Source organism: Meriones unguiculatus, chromosome 7, assembly GCF_030254825.1.
Source record: "Meriones unguiculatus strain TT.TT164.6M chromosome 7, Bangor_MerUng_6.1, whole genome shotgun sequence".
Classification (NCBI taxonomy): Eukaryota; Metazoa; Chordata; class Mammalia; order Rodentia; family Muridae; genus Meriones; species Meriones unguiculatus.
Genome location: NC_083355.1, coordinates 2,557,382 through 2,578,068, shown reverse-complemented (window position 1 = coordinate 2,578,068; position 20,687 = coordinate 2,557,382). Strand labels below are relative to the sequence as shown.

Here is a 20,687-nt window from a genome sequence, read left to right as displayed (position 1 = left end):
GTGTACAGCAGCCCCGCACGGCTGTAGTCGCTCTCCTGGCATGCAAACTCCTGTGGGCCGTCCTTGTCTAACCCAGCTGCTCTGGTACCAGCTGCCTAGACCTTCAGTTTTCTTGACTGTCCCAGACTTGAAGGCACAGTGTCTTCCTGGTCCATCTGTAAGCCTGGGGAGTCACCCTGCCGTTCCTCTGTGATCTGGGCTGTAGCCGACACGGCAGCTCACTTACCTCTAGAGTGACCCAGCAACTGTTCCACGGTTAAGTGACTGTGATGAGAGCGGCTGTAAACACTTACTGGCCTTTGTGTGAACACAGGCTTTCACTTGTCTTCTGTGAATTCCTAGGACAGGAATCAGTGCTATTTAAGAAACCACCAAAATGTCTCCCAGACACCACACGGCCAGTGCCGTGTGAGCTCCAGTTGGTGTCTGTTCAGGTCCGGTTTTTCAGTCACATTGCTGGTGAGTGTTTGTAAGCCACAGGGTTTACTCAGATGGTGACCGAGTATGCTTATCTGCTGCCTTCACTTGTCTTCCTGTCCGTCCTTTACCCTCTTTGTAACTTGGGTGGCTTTCTAGTTTTGAGTTTTGTCTGTGTGCTCGAGAGCACATTCATGCCGTCCGCACAGGCAGGGTGAGGATGTTTTCCTTTTTGGCTGTGTGGGCCCCAGGGATTGCACTCTGCTTGTCACGCTTCGTGGCACCAGCCTAGCCCTCTCACTGGTCCTCTCACTGCACAAGCTTTCCACCGCAGTCTGCACGAAACATTGACCCAAAAATACTGTTTCTCAATGTTTGGCTCATCTTCTCATTCCCTTAACAATGGCATTCAAAGCATTTTCCCTTTGATGGTTCTTCCTTCTCGGGGGTCTTAGGATGCAGCCCTGGATGGCCTAGAACTCCTTATGTAGACCAACCAGACGGGCCGAAAACCCAGAGCTTCCTGAGTGCTGGGGTTAGAGGGGCACACCACCATGCCTGGTGTGCTATGGTTCACCTTAAATTTCTGTGAATTCTGAGGTATGGGCCAAGATGCTTTAGTGTTTACACATGGATAGCTTCAGCACTGCCACTGGCGGCCACCACCTCCTCACGCACGCACGCACGCACGCAGAAAGCCATGTGACCGAAGCTGTGGCTCAGTGACCTCAGCTTGTCAGCACTTGCCCAGGCTCTGCCTCCCGGACGTGGGCGCGGCCGCTGACCTTATTTATGTACATCTGTCATTCTACCTGTTAAGACCTGAGCAACAACAGGCTAGCACAGCCATGGTGAACTCTGTCCTCTGGACACGGCATTTGTCTCAAACTTGGCCACAGGAGACCCGCACAGTATCAACTATGTACCATTCCCTCACAGTAGGAGAGGAACCGCAAGTGGCACTCCCCACCCCCATGTGTGAGCCCTAGGGAAAAGGACGCCCTTCAGTGGCACGCCTGCCACAAGCCTTCCCCTGCTCCTGCAACCCCATGGAGCCCCTCACTGTCAGCTGAACCTGTGCAAAGGTTTCCCTGCCCTGGGGGCAACAGGGAGACTCCAGGGAAAGGCACCCTGCAGGAGCTGCAGGGAGCGTACTTTCCAGGTCACCTTCAGCACTGCGAGCGGGCTCTCCCTGGAAATGCTGGTGTCGGTCCGCACCGTGGAGAACCGAGCTGGGACGGCACTTGCCTAACACACGCAGGCCCGAGGCTCACGAGCTCAGCGCCTACGGAGACAAGCTGCCTCTGTAGCCACACTCAGTGTGCGTCCCGAGGGTGCCAGCACCGCTGAGGGGTCCCACTGAGCGCCGAGGAGGAGTGCCCATCCTGCTTAGGAAAAGTGTGCCCCGATTGACACAGGGCCCGCCAGAGCAGCACCGGCTGCGTCAGCTCATGGAGCTGCACGCGGCAGCTCACGGGCTCTTCTGACATGGACAGGAGGGTTCACTAGACTCCCCGTGGTCTGCAGAAAGATGTGGCAGGCTGAGGTCCAGAAATGGCCACAGGGCACGCGGCTGAGGAAGCTGAGAGCCAGACCTTCTGCACCACAGGAGACAACACTCCCTGGCCGACCCCTCCCCCCAGTTCCCCGAAGAAGGCCGTGGCTCTTGCTGCTGTGACCTCCTAAGGAAGGACAGGAGATGAAACGCATGACTCTGAACAGGTCGATGTTTTCAGCCCTCTCCTCACACGCACTTCTGAGGGGCAGGCAGACGGGGCATGCCCAGGGACGCCGAGGGCAGCACCTTCGCCCTGCTACCCGCCAGCTGCTACCACAGGAACTCAGGTCCATACACCCATTGCCAGCACCTAGCAAAGGGACAGGTGGGACAGGGACTGAGGTAGCCTGGGAGTTGGGGGCTGGCCTCTGTGTTCGGCCTCCTAGAGACACAGCAGCACGGGCAGAAGGACTGTGGCCAACAGCCCTGGAGAAACACTGCCCTGCAGATGTGCTGTGCGAAGCAGGAAACCTCGGGTATCTCTAGCCACTGCTACGACGGTCTGGAGGGTCTTGCCAGAAAGAGAAGCCAATCTCAGGAGCACAGCCAGAGTCACCTCCCGAGAAGCAATGGGTTGCAGACATTTTCTGAAGCACCAACTGACCCGCTTTTTCATGCTTCCCTCTTGGCTGGTCAGTGCTAAGGGCCCATACACGGTCTTCAATGACCGTTCTGACCACTGGGAAGCCCAGCCAGGGCTCACCTGCCCCGGAGACTGCTGTATCAGTTTCCGAGGTGAAAGGAAGGGGTCAGAGGGGACAAGAGGACAGCCAGAAGATACTCAAGAACCATGAGGTGAATATGAGGTCCTGTGGCCAGAGTCACATGTTTAAAAATGCAAAAGCTGATGGCTCTGAAGCTGGAGGTTCTGTGGTGACCTTCTGTAAACTTGGCTGGAGATCCCGGGAGCTGGGGCAGGCCACCAGCTCCATGCCAGAAAACAAGGAGTTGGGGCTCCCCAGGCACGAGCTGGAGCTGCCCTTCAGGGTGTCTGTGTTGTCCGGGCTCTGCTCAGGTCCTGTCCCCTGTCCACCAGAATGTATCAACTGGGTTCTGAGCTCACTGGCACCCTCCAGGGCTGGAGGGGGAAAGGGGTCTGGGGGTGGAGCGGGCACCGCCGTGGTGGAGCTAAGAGGCTGGAGGAAGACCTGGCTCTCGGGGGGAGGCACAGGGCTGGTCAGCAGGTCGGCTGGGCCCACAAGGGTAGCTGCAGAGGTCAGCTGGGCACAGGGCCTTCGGGCAGGTGGCTGCTGTCCACAGGAGGCTTCAAAGTGTCTCAGGATCTAGAGGAAAATGGGAGGGAGGGAGGTTCCTGCTTAGGGCTGGGAGCAGTGAGGACAGGGCTCATTTTTTCTGAGTGCCGGCAGGTACAGCTACCTACTGTGTGAACACTACAACACAGGAAACAGACAGAAGGGCAGTCCACCCCGGAACCTCCAGGTGCCAAGGGAGCTGAGGGGACCCAGGAGACCTGAGGTGCTGTGACCAAAAGCGAGTTATCAGGTGCTAACAGCACAGCAACCCAGGTAAGAGGCTGAGACGCTGCAAGTTTGGCAGGCAGAGAAAGCAGGAAACCCCAGGGATGTGGCGCATGCCTTTGGTCCCAGCACTTGGGAGGTGGAGGCAGGTGGATGTCTGTAAGGAGAGGCAAGCCAGGTCTACCCAGTGAGTTCCCAGCCAGTCAAGGCTACAGAGTGAAACACTGTCTCAAAATGCAAACAATAAATCCCAAGAAGCAGCTAAGGAGGCAGGGCAGATAGGAAGGGCACCCACGGGGACCCTGGGGCATGGGGACCCTGGGACACGGAGGAGACCCTAGGGATAAGGCAGGGGAGCTGCCTCTCGGGGAGCTTTCTGGAAGAGGCAGGGTGCAGGACACAGGATGGTGAGCCAGGCACAGAGCAGGGTGAGTGGACGGCTGGCCTTCAGGAGAGGAAGAAGGCCAAGGCTCCCCAGAGCCCAGGGCAGGTGAGCACCACCCAGTAAGCAGGGCTGTGGGCATGTGCCCAGCTAGGGAGCCCACCAGGGTAGTGAGTGCTGAGACACTCTGCGCCCGGCCACCGCCCACCTTAGTGGCTTTGTTGGTCACAGGTCCAGGGTTGCCGGCACCAAGTTCCTGCAGCCGCTGCCGGCAGAGGAGGAGGACGTGCTCCTGAGGCAGGAGGTCGGCGCCCCCAAAGGAGGCGATGGCACACAGCGCCCTCTGTGGACCAGAGAGGGGAGGATGAAAGTCGGCTCTCTCAGGCCTGTGTGGCCCCACCGGACGCACCGCACTCCCCACGCACTCCCCACGTTGACCCTTCTCAGCCAGGGAGGCGCTGCTGTCCCTGCTTGACCCGCACAGCCCTTGCTCCCTCACACGTGCTGACTCTCATCCTCACCATCTGCTCACACTCACTGGTCCCGACCAGCTGGCGGAGGAGCAGCTCCAGCACAGCCTCACAGTTGAGCAGCGCACACCTGCACGGGGAGGGGACACGTGGGAGGAGCTGGGGCGGCCACAGCCAGCTCCCTCCTCCCTCGGGGCAGGCGCAGGCGCAGCTCACTCTTTGATGAAGTGCTGTGTCTCCTCTCTGCTCAGGAAGACTCGTGGTCCCTGTGTCACAGCTCTCACAAGACTCAGCTCTTGCTGGCAGTCACTCGGGGCCATGGCCTCGGCCCTGGAGAGAGCACAACGGTACAGCCGGGCCGCTGAGCGGGCAGCACCCCACGCTCCCACACTGGGGTCACGAGTCTGCGGCAGCCCCTCTGGGAGAGGCAGTCTGTGCACATACCTTTCTGCCAGGTCACCTGGCTCCCGGCTGGTGCCAGAGTGGCTGTCACTGCCGGACCGACTGCCTGCGTCCGAGGCCCTGCTTAGGTTGCTGGTGCAGGAGGAGCTCTGGGAACTAGGACTGCTGTCCAGCTCATCCCAGCCTCCTCCAGCCTGCCCCGGCTGGTGCTTCATAGCTGAAAGACAGGAGAGTGGCAGGCAGGGCCCCTCACCTTCCGCAGGCCGCACACCACCTCCTCAGGGACTCTGGCTAAGAGACAACAGGTCTGGCCTGTGCTCACAGGGCAGCTCCACAAGCTCCAGGCTCACGACATGGGCGAGCGCTTCCTGCCTCCGGCCATGCAGGGTGGCACCAGAGCTTGTCTTTACTTCGAGAGTGCCCCTGCCCGAAGGAGACCCCCAAGGGCAGCAACCCTGGCCTCCATACCTCGGGCCCCCAGGATGGCCCCAGGGAGCAGATTCCCGGGGCTGGGAAGTGTGTGGCCGGCTGACGGTGTCACTGCGGGCTGGTAGGTGTCAGCACGTGGAAAGGGTCCCTGGGCGCTGGGATTATCAGGCCCAGGACGCACCGCATTGGCCACGGCCTCTGCAGCCCTCTGGATCGTGGACAGGAGGGTTTCACCCGCAGAGCCTGTGCATGGAAGGGAGTGTCAGGCCCCAGCCCTCCTCCCTGCCTACGCCAGTCCCTCCAGGGCAGGGCTAGGACTGCTCAGAGCTGGGGAGGCGGAGCAGCGTGGACAATGCGACTGCACACAAGCTCACAGCAAGCAGCTGTGGTCAGGGATGGTCGAGGGGTTGCCCTGGGAAGAAATCACCCTTGGCCCTTCACTCGAGGGTGCAAGGACAACAGTGCCAGAGCCATCCCGCCTCCGAGCCCCCTGAAGAAGCAAGTTAGAGCATCAGCTTGAGGCCCCAGAGCTGCAAAAAGGCCTGTGTGTGGCAGCTGTGGGCACATAGCTGGACACAGCCCCAGGGACAGCTGAGGCTGCCTGCTCCGCTCTGTGTGCTGTCCAGACTGCCAACAAACACACGTGTTACACGGCACCACACACAGTCCACTGTCACTCCAGTGTGTTACACGGACAGCCGCTCACGCTCACTGTCACTACCTGCACAGGTGCCTGCTAGGCTCTGTCACGGCTGGGCTGTTGCCAATCAAGCGGCACAAAAGGCCAACCCAGCCACCTGGACTCGTCTAGTGTCTCCTCCCTGGCCGTCAAGTAGACACTCTGGTCAGACCATCCTCTCGGCTGGGCAGAGGGGACAGCAGGGCCATATCGAGGGATGGCATCCACATGTAGGACAGCAGAGACAGCTGATGGTGCTGTCATGAAGCCTTGCCCTGACCCCTTCTTGGCAGTCCTGGACCAGGCTGGCCTCAAACTCAGAGGTTTGCCTGCCTCTGGCCCTCGAGTACTGGGGTTAAATTCGCGCACCACACTGCCCGGCCCTAACCCCATCATATCCCTACCTGTACCTTACCTGACCGGCCTGATTCCTTGCTATAGCCGAAGCCCTGCAGAGCACTGTGAGGTCGGGCCTGGGCGCCCATGCCTGAAAGACACTGGCGTCAGTGCAGGCCTCCCCCAGCCCTACCCATATGCACACAGACATCTAGGACACCAAAAGGGACAGCCTCTGATGAGGCTGGAGGGCACCAGAGCGGCATACCTGCTGGAGGCGGGGCTTGGGGTGGCTGGCAGGGAGCCAGCGGCATGGCATCTGAGAACAAGGTGCTACCCAGGTCCTAAATGAAGAGGTGGGAGCTCAGAGTCCCACCGAGCCTTCTGCCCTACCTGCCCCTGCCAGCTCTGCGCTGTTAGAACCTCTCCTGAGCTGCCCAGCCAGGCACCGGGCCATGCTCAGCAGGAGAGACCCGAGTCCAGTGTGGCAGGAAGACAGCAAGCTCCTCACAGACACTCTGTACTCCAGGCAGTGACCCCGGGCTCACCTGGGCAGCTGCCCGAACCTTCTGGTACAAGCTGTTTCCGTGCAGAGGATCGGGGGGTCCTGCGAAAGCTTCAGGGCAGAAGACAGACGGGAGAGGCTGAGCCTGGCTCTGCTCCCTGCACACTGAGCAAGCTCGAGACAGACAGACAGACAGACAGACAGACACACACACACACACACACACACCCCGGAGGGAGCACTTCACACTCTCCATTGACCACCTAGCTCTACAATAGCCACTGTGTGTGCAGAGACCATGGCGCCTCCCATACACGCTGGAGTTCTGCCCACCTAGCTGCTTCCTTGCATCCATTCACTCCCACCCACAACACGAGCCTTACCGAACTTTCTTCGGGCTTGAGCCTCTACCAGGGCCTCTCAGGTATGGTTCAGCTCCTGGTTACCAGGCCAGTTCAGCCTGAGCTAAATTCCCTCTGCTAAAAAGCCTCCCTCGAAGAAATTAAGGTTTTCTTATACATTAAGCCACCCCCACATTTTCCTTGGCTCAGGGCCTTTTCGCACGCTGGAGAATACCACAGCACCCGTATTCCACCTCATCCTTTCGGGGCTAAAATCCATTCCTCAGAGAATCCTTAGTGGGTGCTTCCAGCATAGACACCCTTCACAAGACCATACCAGGCAGGATCCCAAGCACAGCACCCAAGGGTTATGTCTCCCCACCCCCAGCTTTTCCTGGACATACCCGGGACCTTCCATACCTGTGGCTTCCTGGATGAGAGCAGAGTTTCTTCTGAGGATGAGCAGGAAGGAGGAAGAGCCATGACCACACAGGTAAAGCAAGATCTTCAGCACCTGGAGAGCCACAGATTCGCGGGGCTGGCAACTGCGGTGCAGGGCACCCAGAGCAGCTGTGTCCCTCCCCGGCCTTGTCTGTTGCCTGCCACTCACCTTGAGCTTCACGTGGCCAGAGCTGCTGTCCAGGCGGTTCAGGAGGTACTCCAGCAGGCACTGACTGCTACCCAGTGACTCGTGAGAAATTTCTGAGAGTCATGTGGGTTAGGGAAAAAGCAGGCTGACAGAGGCCATACCAGGACCCGCTAGCGAGACAAACTCACCCTCCTGTGACCAGTCTCGCTCCATGAAGATTACTGCAGGCTTTGTTTTCATCAGCACTGGAATGTTTACGGTATGCTGGTCTCGACACCATTGATATTGTAGGGTTTGGAGGTTTTTTGTTTTGTTTTGTTTTTGTTCTTTGAGACAGGGTTTCTCTGTGTACCCCTGGCTGTCCTGGACTCACTCTGTAGACCACGGTGGCCTCAAACTCACAGAGATCCGCCTGCCTCTGCCTCCCTGAGGGCTGGGATTACAGGCATGCGCCACCACACCTTGCCAGCTGGTTTTGCAGTTTTTAGCACACCTGTCACACATGTCTGGATAGTCACACACGTCTGGATACTAGGAAAAAGTTGTTGGTGGGCTTCTGGGATAACGGAAGACCCGACCCTGTTCCTATAACCCTTTCTGCTATGTCAGGATCCCCGCTGTTTCCTACACACTAAACGCCACCCACGGGATGACAGGAGGATACTGGCAATCTCTTCAAACAGGTAGCCTGGACATGGGATGTCATCATCTGAGGTCCCCTTCAAGAGAATAGGGAGCTGAAGGGGAAGAGGAGCATGGTGAGTTACACAGGGTAGGTCCCAGCCACTAAAGGGAATGGAAACAGCCTCATGCTCAGAGGTGTTAAAACTGCCCAGGAGAAAGCCTGTGTGGGGGGCGCAGAATCAATCCAGTGGCCACAAAGCACAGCTCTAAACAGGCTCTGCTCTGGCATGGAGCAGTGAGGAAATCAGTGAAGGCTCTCTAGCTAGGTCAAGATGAGGTTCAGCCCCGGCCCCTACACCCATGAGGGTAAGGATATTTTAAATATAGCAACACATCAACCAGCAACAGCAAGACCCTCAGAGCCTTCTATGTAATGGATGGGTGTGGTGCAAACGTGTCAGAACTGCTCCGCTTGACAGGCTTCATGACTCCTTGAGAAGACCTATCTTAAATTTTATATCGCCATCCATAAGCACAGTCTTGCTTATTTGCCGGCTTGCCTGCTACTGCAAGTGGACAGTGTTTATTTGGTTGAAATCTGGAAACACCTATTTCCCATCACTCAGTATCTGGGCAAAAGGTTGCGGCTTTGGAATATTTAAGACAAGTATGCTGACACACTGCTAGGGGTCCACCCGGCCTCGCCATGCTATCTGTCCACAGTGCCTTTGAGGGGCTTTGTAGGAAGGGAACGAGTTTAGTACTTACAGCTGTCCCAGCCGCTACAAGAGAGATCTAAAAGCCAGTAAGAACGGTCCCTGGGCCACTCAAGCGCCCTCAAAGCTACAGACAGAAAGCTCAGGACAGTCAGCTCGTTTCACTCAGCAGATGGCAACAGGCTCCGCCCTCTCCACCCTGCAGCTACGGCCTCCCAGATGCCTCCCGTCCCCTTGAGATGGACGTGTCTCCAGGATCTTCTGAAACGAAGCCGGGCAAGCGCGACCTGGGCCCCGCTGGACATGCCCGCCGCCCTTGGGGTCAGCCTCCTGCTAGCAGAGCAGGCTCGCTCGTTCTCAGCAGCTGCCGGGCAGTCTGTCCCCGCTCATCCAGCGAGGTCCCCGGGGCCAGGCGTCAGCACACCCGGCGGGTTCCACTCACCCTGTGGAGGAAGCTCAAGCGGTCCCGCAGCGGCGGGGCGGCCGCCATGGTCCAGGTAAACTCCCAGGCTGCCCCGCTTCCGCCAGGCTTTGGTCCTCCAATCATGGCGCTTCTCTGGCTCTCCCGGCCAATCGCTAGCAGGAGGTGGACACAAGGGACGAAAACATCTGGGCCTCAGCCAGTCCAAAGTCCTAGTGAGAGACGGACAAGCACTACTACCAATTACAGAAGCTCAGGCGGCGACTCTGACCAACCAGAAAACAGTACGGGCGCAGGCGCCGGATGTGCAAACATTCGGCTCCGGAAAAGGCGGGGCCCAAGATGGCGGCGCCCACAGGGGCCTGGAAGAACCGCTCATGTCCACCAACGGAGCGGTTTGGGGGCGCGTGCGGAGCCGTCTCCGAGCCTTCCCGGAGCATCTGGCGGCCTGCGGAGCTGAGGTAAGGAGAGGGCGGAGCTTGGGCCTTCAGGGTGCCCGGGGAGGGAGGCAAATCTGGTCTGGCCCCACTACCGTCGGGTCTTCCTTCAGGCCTCGGCGTACGGCAAGTGCGTGCAGGCCTCCACCGCCCCAGGAGGCCGCCTGAGGAAGGATCTCTGTGTGCGCGAGTTCGAGGCCCTACGGAGCTGCTTCGCTGCCGCGGTAGGTGGGCGCGTCCTCCCTGCGGCGCCCCGTTCGGCTTTCCCTTTCCGATGCTTTAGGGTGATGCCAGATACACTTTTTTTCTACCCGTCAACTGCAGGAAGGATCAGTGAAAGGTGAAAGGCCCTCGCGTTAACTGCTGGCACTGTTGCCAGAGGGCAGCCTGACCAGACCGACCCCAGCCCCACTTTCTCTCCAAAGTTCCTGCGTGAGGTCGTGGGGGAGGGGAGCCCTGCTAGGCACCTCTTTCATCAAGTGCCGAGTGTCCGTGGCCGGCACTCACTGTAGCACAGGAGAGGTGGTGAGAGCAGCTTGGCTTCTGCCTATGACTCCTCCACTTCAAGCCCCTCCCCTTCAGGTGCCCTCTGTCTTTGCCTTGCCATGGCCCCTGTCAGCTGATGTCCCACTTTCAGCCTTGTGAAGATGGCCAGGACCCGGAGTACTGAGTTTGGGCGTCTTGGGAAACCCTAGAAGAATTGTGAAAATGGTGGAATGGACCATAGTGAATATTCCAGAACCGCGCTCCACATAATGGAGGGTTTGACCTGCGGAAGTCTTGGGCGCTCATTCTAGGATAGGTTCCCAGAATGTCACTACTGCTGACCTTTCTGGGTACAGCTGATTCATGGGTCTGGGGTAGGTCGTCTGCCGGTGCTACTGGGAGCTGCTAATGCAGAACTAGGACTAGATGTAGGGTCATTGGTTAAGAACGCAGAGCAACAGAGAGAATCTGGAGCGGTTTGTTAATACTCTGCAATAGCCTTAGGCAGGAAGAGCAGTGTTTGGGAGAGCCAAATGTTCCTTGAGTTTACTGCGGCCCAGCCTTACCTAGCAGCCTTTGGCAAGTTTCCCAATCAGAGGCTGTGCAACCATCAGGTGTTGCAGTACTGTTTTGTTTTGGTTCCTTCTGACTTGATCCCTGCCTTTTGGCAGCTTTCCAACCCTACGTCTCTCCCTGGATGGGGAAGGCTACCTGACAAGCCTTCACCTGTGGTTGGTGGCCAGCAGCTGTCATTGAGAACCTAGACACACTCTCCTGATGTTCGTAGGTTTCTGCTTTCTCTCTCTGCCACACTTTCTGTGGTTGAGGAAGTGTGTGGCTGGCAGCTGTCTCCTCCTTTGCCTGGGCCAGGTAAAGGCCTCCCACTGTGGCTCCTTATGTCCCTGCTCTAGAACCTCCACTGGATCACAGTGCCGGGTGATCTCCGGCAGGGACCACCACAGACGCACCAGCACTTCAGCTCTTGAAGGCGTTTGGGAGAGTGGCATGTGATGAGGTGAATGTCTCGCTTTTAAGCCAAATCTAAGTCACAAACTAAGTGCTTTCTCTTTCAGGCCAAGAAGACTGTGATGGGAGGCTCCTAGGAAGGGCACAGGCGCCCTGCGCTCATGGCGCACTTGGAGAGCTTTGGGGACTGAAGGAAAGCGTGGGCAGCGAAGATCCCGGTGTTTTGTGTTCTTCTCAGCGTGAACCTGGGCAGGGTTTGTTTACCTGCAGTGTGTATGAGCATCTGGATTTGATTAAGATGTGACATAAACAGCAATGAAGATTGTTCATATTACAATCTGGCACATTTCAGACTTTTATACACAGCATGGTACAAGGAACTGGTCTCTCCCGAGGACAATGTATCCAGAGTATACCTGCACCCCCACCCCTCAAAGGTGTAGGTCTGGGCCCTAGGACTCTGCCCAGGGTCCTCATTTAAAACTGTTCTCACAAGGGCTGGAGAGATGGTTCAACAGTTAAGAGCACCTGTTGCTCTTTAGAGGACCCAGGTTCAGTTGTCAGTACCTATATGGCAGCTCAAACCATCTTTAACTCCAGTTCCAGGGGATCCAACACTGTCTTCTTGCTTCTGCAGGGACCAGGCACACATGTAGTACAGACATACATGCAGGCAAAACATAAACATAAAACTAAACCTTAAAACAAAAAACCCCACCGTTCTCATGGAGGCTATCTATGTAAGTGTAGCAGAGCTGGTCCCTGGACCTGACTGCTCATGAGGAAGGAGGGCAAACCACAGACAGACACAGCAACACAAGGGGAGCCCACGGTATGGAAATTACTACAGATGGCTGCCCAGAGATTGGGCATAGGCATTTCTGGACAAAAGCCAACAAGGAGGTTCTCCTTGGGACCATCAATGAGGGGACAGCTCCTGGCCTTCCTTCTTTCCCTCCTTCACACAGTGCCCAGTGCACTGGGATTCTCTGTGAGTGCCACCTGCTGGGAAACATGGGATTTCTTCTGGGCGTGGAGGTCATGCTGTCCTTGGAGCTGGAACCTGTCTCAGAGCCTGAGTACCGAGAACAGGGCTAGGGCCAGGGGCCGTCATGCCCTACACTCTGCGCCCAAAATCTCTATCTCCACGAGGCATAACTGCCAGAACTGGCCTTACTTACCACTGTAAGAAAACCCATGTTTTTTAGTTTAAGATTAATTGATGTGTATGGGTGTTGTAGCTGCTTGTATGTATGTGCCCTGGGTGTGTGCCTGGTGGAAACGAAGGAGTAGGAGCCCCTGGAATGGGAGTGACAGACAGTTGTGAGCCTCTAAGTGAATGCTGGGAATCAAGCCAGGGTCTTCTGCAAGAGCAGTAAGTGCTTCTGTACAGTGGACAGGGTGATGGGTCTCAAGGGACCAGATGTTGACTCTGGACAGTCTACTCTCCTCTGCTGCTAAGGTAGCAGGATAAGTGACTGCCCAGGGATTACAGGTTCTCCACAAGCCAGAAGCTGCCCCACTCAGCATTCTTTTACCCACGTTGTCAGAGCTTGCAGCCGAGGCCAGCCCCTCAGGACTGACTTGCCAATCAGCCACACCTTCCTCAGGTTCTCTGGAGAGCTTACTGCTGCAGCTTCTTGCATCTTCTCCCTGAAGACTTCAACCCCGGGCCCCGCGGAACTCAGGCTCCCTGACCTGAGGTGGCAGACATCTCGTCACTTCTCATGGCCCAGCACGGCCCAGGCCTGTAGACTCTGCTCAGGCCTCTGGGGCCCCCTCCTTCCAGCTCTGTCATGGTTTGACAATTCAGTTCTCATACACACAAACCTTACTCCAGTGGACTAATGCTAGTGAGGTCTTGGTCCCCGGCTACTTGGTGGTATTTTGGGAGGTTCCAGAAACTTCAGGAATGGGGGGCTGGAGAGATGGCTCAGCAGTTAAAAGAACTGGCTGTTCTTCCAGAGGACCCTGGTTCAATTCCCACCACCCCACACCGGCTCACAGCTCTATGGTCTGTAATTCAAATTCCAGTGGATCCATTTCACACACACACACGTGTTCCAAACACCAAATGCACAGGAACTTCAGAAAGGTCACCGCAGACATGCTTTTGAAGTTTGTGCCTGCCCCAGGACATGGAAGCCTCCACCATTTGCTTGTGCTGCTGTGACGTCCTGATCACATGGCCCAGGCAACTGAGCCTGAGCAGGAGAAATCGAGTTCTCAAGTGCTGAGGCCGCAGCTGTGCAGGCTCCTTTGGCCTTTGAACAGTTCTCGGGCCTCCAAACTTGGTCTCAAGAATGTGTTCATGGGCTCAGTGGTTAAGGGTACTAACTGCTCTTCCAGAGGACCCGGATTCAAATCCAAGCCTCCACATGGCAGCTCACAACTGTCCAAGATCTGACACAGACATACAGGCGGGCAAAACACCAGTGTACATAAAGGTTTTTAAATGAATACATTCACTGGCTGCAGCAGAAACAGTTTCTGTGGCCTTGTCAGCCTCAGAGCACTGACTGTCAAGCATGCAGTCAGTCCTCTGGAGCTCTTGTAGCTGAATACTGAGACCACAGGATTTATAAAGAATGCCGATCTGTTCCTCACAGCCTGGAAGCCCAGAGGTTGACTGTCAAGATTTAGTACTGAGGACCCTGCTGCTGAAATCTTCATGGGCAAGAGAACAGGGCAGAGTTTGCCTCAGTGAGGGCACCCCTTCTGGTGCTCGTACTTGGAATCCCTGCTTCGTTTTTCCAGACAGTTTCTCTGTGTGGTCTTGCCTGTCCTGGACTTACTTTGTAGACCCGGCTGGCCTCGAACTCAGATATCTGCCTGCCTTGGCCTCCCCGAGTGCTGGGATTACAGGTGTGCACCATCCCAGCTGTCTGTTCTTTTGGGAGCTTGGGCTCTGCGATGTCTGCCTCCATCTGTGCCCCGGGAACGGCATCTTGATAGCACAGCATACCTCTTCACAGCAGAACCATCCAGGACGCCCAGGCAGACCCAGCTGTCTGCCTCAGCACTTCTGCCATTCAGCAGCAAGCCGCAGGTCTTGGTTTCTAAGGGAAGTGCCCTGCCCTGAAGGCTTCTGACAGCAGGGTTAGAGGGGAGAGCTAGGAGGAAGAGCTGGGGACAGGACAGCCCAGCCTGCTCAAGAACAGTAGATGTTCTCAGCACACCGGGGGAAACAGAATGACCTCAGGAAGAAAACCTGGTCAAGGGGAAATATTCAGCTGTGTGAAAACCCAGCAAGGTGACGAGTTCTGATCCTCTGATCCGAGGGGATGGCCAGGTGGCATCTTGCACCAAATAATGGTGTATCTGGGACTGTTTTTAGTCGGAAGGATGGAAGAAGCCTGAGACCTGCAGTTCACCGGCACGCTCCTTGTGTGTGAGCCACGCCTGACCCCGCCCAGCTCCTTGGGGTCAGCAGCAGTCACACAGGGCCTGTGGAAGCTTGCACCACCGTCAGATTTTTCTGGTTTTTCAAGCTATCCAGCGACATCTTTTTAAAAAGAGATATGGTTCAGTGTTGAGGGCACTTATTCTCAGACCAGCGTGAGGCTGGAGTCCCAACACCCATGCAGTGGCTCACAACTATCCATAACTCCTGTTCCAGGGTATCTGACACCTGACATCTAAGGGCACTGTATGCATCAAGTGCAGAGATAGGTAAACAAAACACACACATAAATGTAAACTAAAAATTATAGTAAAGTATCTTTCAAGAGGTAAAGAGCACAGCTGGCATGCGGCCTGGTCCGCAGTGTGACCCCACTGAGGTTCCTGGTCCTTCCAAGTCCTTCATGGCAGGGCTTGGGGACAAACCAGGTTCTCGGCCCTCAATCTCACAAGTGCCTTATCAGGCAAGAGAGTGACAAAACAAAACGCTGCCCTCTGCCCAAAGACAACACAGTCATGCTTTCCTGCGCTGACTCCTGGGAGCACAGCCCTGACGGCAGTGCCAGCTGGCCAGAGGGCAGCTCTACCCTCTGGGCTTGAGGCCATGCAGATGCACAACAACAATGAGACATCCACCAGGGCAAGCCTGTGCTGTCAACTCCTCCCAACAGGGCCCAGAACGACATGGAGAACTACTGTAGTTCCCACCTGCACTTACCTGACCTGATCGGCGATAACAGCCGGAGAACACCTCTAGCCCTGTATCATCCATGATCCTCAACTGCTCGGCTTTCCTTTAGGTAAACAAACCAGCTTGACTCACGAGATGTTAGTGGCATTTTATTTTTTGGTTTCATAATCAATTTCAAAGAATGTGGATGACAGGAAACCAGGAGGGCCATGTACCTCCTTCCCCGAGCCAAGTCAAGTCACACCCACCCCAGGCATCCCTAGGGCAGACCAGAGATGCTTCTTGCAGGTTTTCTGCATCATAGAGAGCATGGCATCTCAAGGCAGAGTGGAATCTGGCTGCAAGACTGTCAAGTGCCTATCACTGGCCAGACTGGGCAGCGCTGGAACTGAGCCTCTGCAATGCCTTTCCTGGGCTGGCTCGAGGACCAAAGCATTCTTGGGCTAGTGCTTTGGCATAGCCTTGGAGCAAGTGATGCCACAAAGTAACAAGGATGTCTAGGGTCGGGTGGCGGGTTAGACTTTGACAACTCATCATGAGACTTAGATACCAATCCCTGGGGACATAAGAATGTGGTCCAGTCACAGTTGCGCCAGAGAGCACCAGCTGCTGCCCAGTGTCCTGTAGCAGCCTTCCCTGAGCAGGCTCTCAGGCCTCCTCTAAGTTTCCAGGCAGCTGTTTAATCTGCCGGCTGTGGACCACCTGCAGGGCGGCCCCTGCAGCCTGGCGGAGCTGGGTGTCCAGGGCACTGCGGAGGTCATTCACCTGCACATTAGGCAGGGAATTAAAGCTAATGATGACTCCATCCCTGGGGGCTAGCTCCTTCTCTGGAGGAGAGGCAAGATCCCGCCGTCTCCTCCGGAGGTCAGAACCAGCCTCCACTTTTGGGTCTCGGTTGGGTTTGGCATGCTCTGGCTTCTGACCCCCAGGCACAGCTGGTCTGGGCCCAGAGTTCAGATCTGGCCTCTGCTTTGCCTCCTGGTTGGCGGCATCCCCCTTGGCTCCGTGCTGCTCCTCGGCATGTATGTGAACCCCTTGGGAAGTCTCACGTCTTACCTCTGGGTGAGAACCCTGACTTTTGTCAAAGCTGTCCTGGAGTTCTTGCTGAAACCTGGCCTGGGGCTGAAAGCCTACACCTGCTGGCATATTAGCTGGGGCCACGGTGGGTCCGGATTTCTTGGACTTTGTGCGAGAGTCCCCAGCTTCTGCCCCTGGCAAGGGCTGGGCAGCATCTTCCTGAGCATCAGGACCAGGGGCCACTGCTTCCTTTTTAGTTTCCTTCCTTCCTTGGGAACCTCCACCAAAGACATCTTGGCGCTGCCTGGCGACTTCCTCTACAAGCTGCTTCTCTGGACTCTTGGGTTCCCCAGCAGGGTCCGGCTTGAGCACTGGCTCCAGGTCCCCTGGGACCAGCTCCCTCACAGCTCCAGCCACCTTGAGTGCAGCACCTTGCGGATCTCTCAGCTTAGTCAGGGACCCCTGGGGCTTTGAGTCGGAGTCACCAGCAGGGCCGGCAGCAAGCTCTCTGCCTGGCAGCGCCTTGGCTTCCCCCAGGGGGTGCTGGCCCACGTCTTGCAAAGGAGCAGGGTGACCCCTGGGAGCTCCAAGCACAGGTTGCAAAGGCCTTGAAGGGTCGTCTTCCAATGTCTCCCCAGCATGCTCATCCGGGGCCGCTGCCTCCTGTCCTCTGAGTACAGCCATCCCAGGCTCTGGCTGCGTGTCGGCTGCAAAGGAAGTTGAGCGTCCGGTTAGCCACAGACATGAACACCAACTGCTGATGCACTGATTGAAAAAAAACTTTCAAGCAGTTAAGAATCTTAAGAGCCAGAGAGATGGCTCAACAGTTAAGAGTGCCTGCTGTTCTTACAAAAGACTAGAGCTACAATCCCAACACCCAGTCAGGCAGGTCACAACTCTAATTCCAGATCTAAGGGACCGGATACCTACTCTTGTACCCTACACACACACATAACAAAAATAAATAAATCTAAAAACAAATAAACAAATGGGTTGCGCGTAAAGACCAAAATTCTCCTCCCACACTTCAGGCTCTAAGCCTCAGCTCTGACCCCGGATCTGGCTTTTTTGGCTATCTGCTCCCTGGGGCTGGTCTCTACCTACCAGCCTTAGGCTTGTCCTCCTCATCCTCCTGTCGCTGCTGCCGGATTTCCTTGTGCTGCTCCTCAATCACGGCCAGCAGCTTCTCCTGCTGATCCAGGAGGCGCTTCTGCTGCACCTGCTGCTCTTTAATCACCTGCAGCAGCACGGCATGGTCCAGCATCTCTGCCCTCCCAGCTTCTGGTGGGGACACACACAATCAGATGAGGGTGCAGGCACCTGTGGGGCTGATGGCCTTGCAATGTGCACAGTGACCTGAGGAGCCAGTCCTGCCACTGCCCGGATCAGCAACACTGTGCGCATCACCTCAATCCCACCAGCGCAGCAGTGAAGCACTGTACTAGGGCTAGACCCAGCATGAGCCCCCATGGCAGCCTGCCTGGCCGGCGGCTGTCCTGCCTGCTTTTACTCTCCCCTCAGTGGATCAGACACAGCGGAGATCCCAGATCCCTGCCTGTTTCTGGCTGAAAATGCATGTCCAGACAAAAACTGAGAAGGAATGTAGCAGAAAGTTAGTTGTAGGTTCTCTGGGCTGGGTGGGTCTCACCTACTACCTCACACCATTGTTCTAGGACTAACATGAAACAAAATAGAACCTAAAGGCTGTTTAAAAAAGTTTTAAGCAAGACATGATGGTACACGCCTTTGATGCCAGCGCTCAGAGGCAGAGGCAGGTGGCTATCTGTGAGTTCACGGCCAGCCTTATCTACAGAGTGAGTTCCAGGACAGCCAGGGTTAAAACAGAGAAACCCTGTCTTGAAAAAACAAAAAGTTTTAATATTTTAAGAAAATGTCTTCTGAGATGAAGGGAATCTTAACAACAAAAGTCTTCAGGTGGAGTGTGAGAGCCAGGGGCCACCTCAGGAAGGAAGGCGCTCCATCTCATCAATGGAGGGAGGGCAAGCCAAGAACAGCACAGGGAAGACGAACACCTTCCTAGTCAGATCTGCTCTCTCCTGTCCACACACAGCCTCACCCCTGCTGCTTTTGGGGGCCACCCACAAAGGCAGCAGGGGCTGGCTTGCTTTTCACTACAAGCCCTTCAGCCCTGGGCCAGTTCTCTGCAGCAAGTAGCCACGGCACGTTATTTTCCCACAACTCACACATTTTTAAATTAGGCATCTTTAGGAGATGCTGGGTTAGGGACACCCATAAAAGCACCTTGTGTGGAGTGGGAATGGAACACGCCTTTAGACCCAGCACACAAATGATACAGGCAAGCAGATCTCTGTGAGGACAGGCCGGACAAGACTACCTAGCTCCTGATGCAGGGCACATACTTGCAGGCTCTCCACCAGGGACTAGCTGAAGCAGTGAGTGTCCTTCCAGGGGGGTGAGGAACTCCCAGAACACACACTAGGCCTCCCCCAAACCCTTCAGTGGACAGCGCGAGGAGACAAAGGCAGGCTGGACCATGAGAGGGTGCTGGAGCTCACCATGAAGAGAGCAGAGTTGACTTCAAGAATCAAACTGTCCCTTTTGTCAATGCCCAAGCTCCAGGCACTGGCTTGGGGAGGAAAAGCCTCGTAACGCAGGGCTCCTTCTCCCTTTACAAGCTCAAAGCAGTGTCTCCATAGGCCAGGCCTCACCCTGGCTGCACAAGCATGTAACTGTCAGTTGTAGAAAGACCAAGTTACATACATCGCTGGCACTCCCCAACCACGAAGAGACGGGTTCTGACAGCGCAGGGCCCGTGCCTCACACACTCCTTAGTCGACTAGTCATGAGCCGGCTCTGGGAGGGAGGGAAGTGTAGTGTCCAGCCGTGTGAAGCAGCCTGGTAACTGGCTTTTCCGGGACCAGGTGTACAGACAGGATGGGACCCCACAGTGGGACATATGGACGCAGGCCACACACAGCAGCAGGAACATGCAGCCCCAGCCCTGTCTCCAGCTCCAGGTTAGGTTCCTATAGACACCATCCCTCTGAGGTCAAGGCCCTCCGAGGACCAGGCCACAGGGCCTGAGGAGGACGAGGAGCTGGAGTGTGAGAGACCCCGCCTTGGGGGGCTGGGCTCTATCTGGAGGGGTGCCACTCCTCGGGACTGACACAGCTTCATGCAGGGCCCTCACAGCGGAGTGCAGCACCCAGGCGCCATTCCCGCTGTCAGAGCCTCCACACACATGCTTCCTTGGCATCCCAGCCCTGAGCCGTACCTGCTACTAGCTTTTTAATCTCAGCTGTCCGTCCCATTGAGAGGCATATGGAAGAGAGGCACAATAGGAAACCATGAAAGTCTCTTCTTCACAAAGAAAAAAGCAATCACAGAATCAAACATGTTTAGGTGACAGATTACAGAAGCTGGACCCAACAACTATAGTCAGACTAAAACCAGAGACAAAAATACCAAGTGTGAGGAAGTTTCCCAGGCAACTTGTGAGCTGCAGCCAAGCAGAAGGGCCTGTGGGTCCTGCCTTCCAGGCAGCGCCGTCAGCCTGCAACAGCCCCGAGGGCCGTCAGCCTGGAGCAGCCCCCGCGTCGGTGGCAGTCGCTGGGCGGCTGCTCAAGTCTGACCTTTAGTTCGGGATGAGAAGCATACTCTGGATCTTTTCAAACCCCCTGGGGTTGGGGTATGAACACCAAGACAGGCCCAGCTCAGAGCCGGACAAGGCCAGGGCTGGGAGTTTGATCCAGGAGAGCCAAGCAGACCACTATCTGTTCCCACACAAAACCAGGGGTCAGACTTCCGGTGGGGGTTTACCAAAGACAACTGGACTGTGGTCTCCTGGGAGGGCCACCACCGCCTCCCTTGCCAAAGAAACACCACGGGGACGACGGTAAGTGGTCAAAATGGACATGGAGTTTGGAGAACTCAGTGCAAGTCAGCCATGGCAACCGTCAAGAGCCAGGGCGAGCCTTTACCTTGGGCATGACACAGGGCACAGAGTATACTGGGACCATCCCATGCCGTCACAGCCCCACTGGATGACAGACCCGCCTAAGGAATAGCCTTCAAATGAAGTCTCCACACCTGTGCACTGAGGCCTCCTTCCCGGCTGTTAAGTGGTGGAAATCTTAACACACCCGCTTTAAGATGGAATTAAAACAGTAATTAAAAGCCATGTGATCATGTGACACTTCTTTTAAAGGCAAAAAGGGGAGAGAAAACAATCCTAGAGAGATGCCAGAGGAAAGCCACTGGTGGAAAGCAATGGGCTCACTGAAGGTGTTTCCTTGGCATAAAAACCGAGGAAGAGAAATTACGGAGGCAGGAGGGACCCAGGAGTACCCACACCACCCA

The 20,687-nt window shown here is 56.1% G+C and overlaps 3 protein-coding genes across 8 annotated transcripts in view; 1 reads left to right on the top strand and 2 right to left on the bottom strand.

The window, feature by feature from the left end:
• Window positions 1–2,124: 2,124 nt before the first annotated feature.
• Window positions 2,125–9,487, bottom strand: Tepsin (TEPSIN adaptor related protein complex 4 accessory protein). Its single transcript, XM_021637458.2, has 13 exons — window positions 9,369–9,487; window positions 8,251–8,323; window positions 7,608–7,699; window positions 7,418–7,511; window positions 6,700–6,767; window positions 6,420–6,495; window positions 6,231–6,302; window positions 5,176–5,379; window positions 4,750–4,924; window positions 4,522–4,635; window positions 4,357–4,435; window positions 4,044–4,178; window positions 2,125–3,258 (listed from the first exon to the last, which is right to left on the bottom strand). The coding sequence occupies exons 1-13, from the start codon at window positions 9,471–9,473 to the stop codon at window positions 2,797–2,799; spliced, it is 1,749 nt and encodes a 582-aa protein (XP_021493133.2). The 5' UTR covers window positions 9,474–9,487; the 3' UTR covers window positions 2,125–2,796.
• A 188-nt stretch (window positions 9,488–9,675) lies between these two features.
• Ndufaf8 (NADH:ubiquinone oxidoreductase complex assembly factor 8) lies at window positions 9,676–11,573 on the top strand. The gene is made up of 3 exons (XM_021637476.2): window positions 9,676–9,808; window positions 9,898–10,008; window positions 11,344–11,573. The coding sequence occupies exons 1-3, from the start codon at window positions 9,725–9,727 to the stop codon at window positions 11,371–11,373; spliced, it is 225 nt and encodes a 74-aa protein (XP_021493151.1). The 5' UTR covers window positions 9,676–9,724; the 3' UTR covers window positions 11,374–11,573.
• Window positions 11,574–15,465: 3,892 nt separating this feature from the next.
• Window positions 15,466–20,687, bottom strand: part of Slc38a10 (solute carrier family 38 member 10) — a 45,753-nt gene continuing 40,531 nt past the window's right edge. For 3 of the 6 annotated variants that reach the window (XM_021637372.2, XM_060386272.1, XM_060386271.1), the window contains 3 exons: window positions 19,603–19,626; window positions 17,451–17,627; window positions 15,466–17,053 (listed from right to left, as the gene is read on the bottom strand). In XM_021637372.2, coding sequence (XP_021493047.1) covers window positions 15,978–17,053; window positions 17,451–17,627; window positions 19,603–19,626 — 1,277 coding nt within the window. In that variant the 3' untranslated portion in view covers window positions 15,466–15,977. The remainder of the gene's footprint in view (window positions 17,054–17,450; window positions 17,628–19,602; window positions 19,627–20,687) is intronic. The other 3 variants (XM_021637373.2, XM_021637375.2, XM_021637374.2) reach the window with 3 other exon arrangements.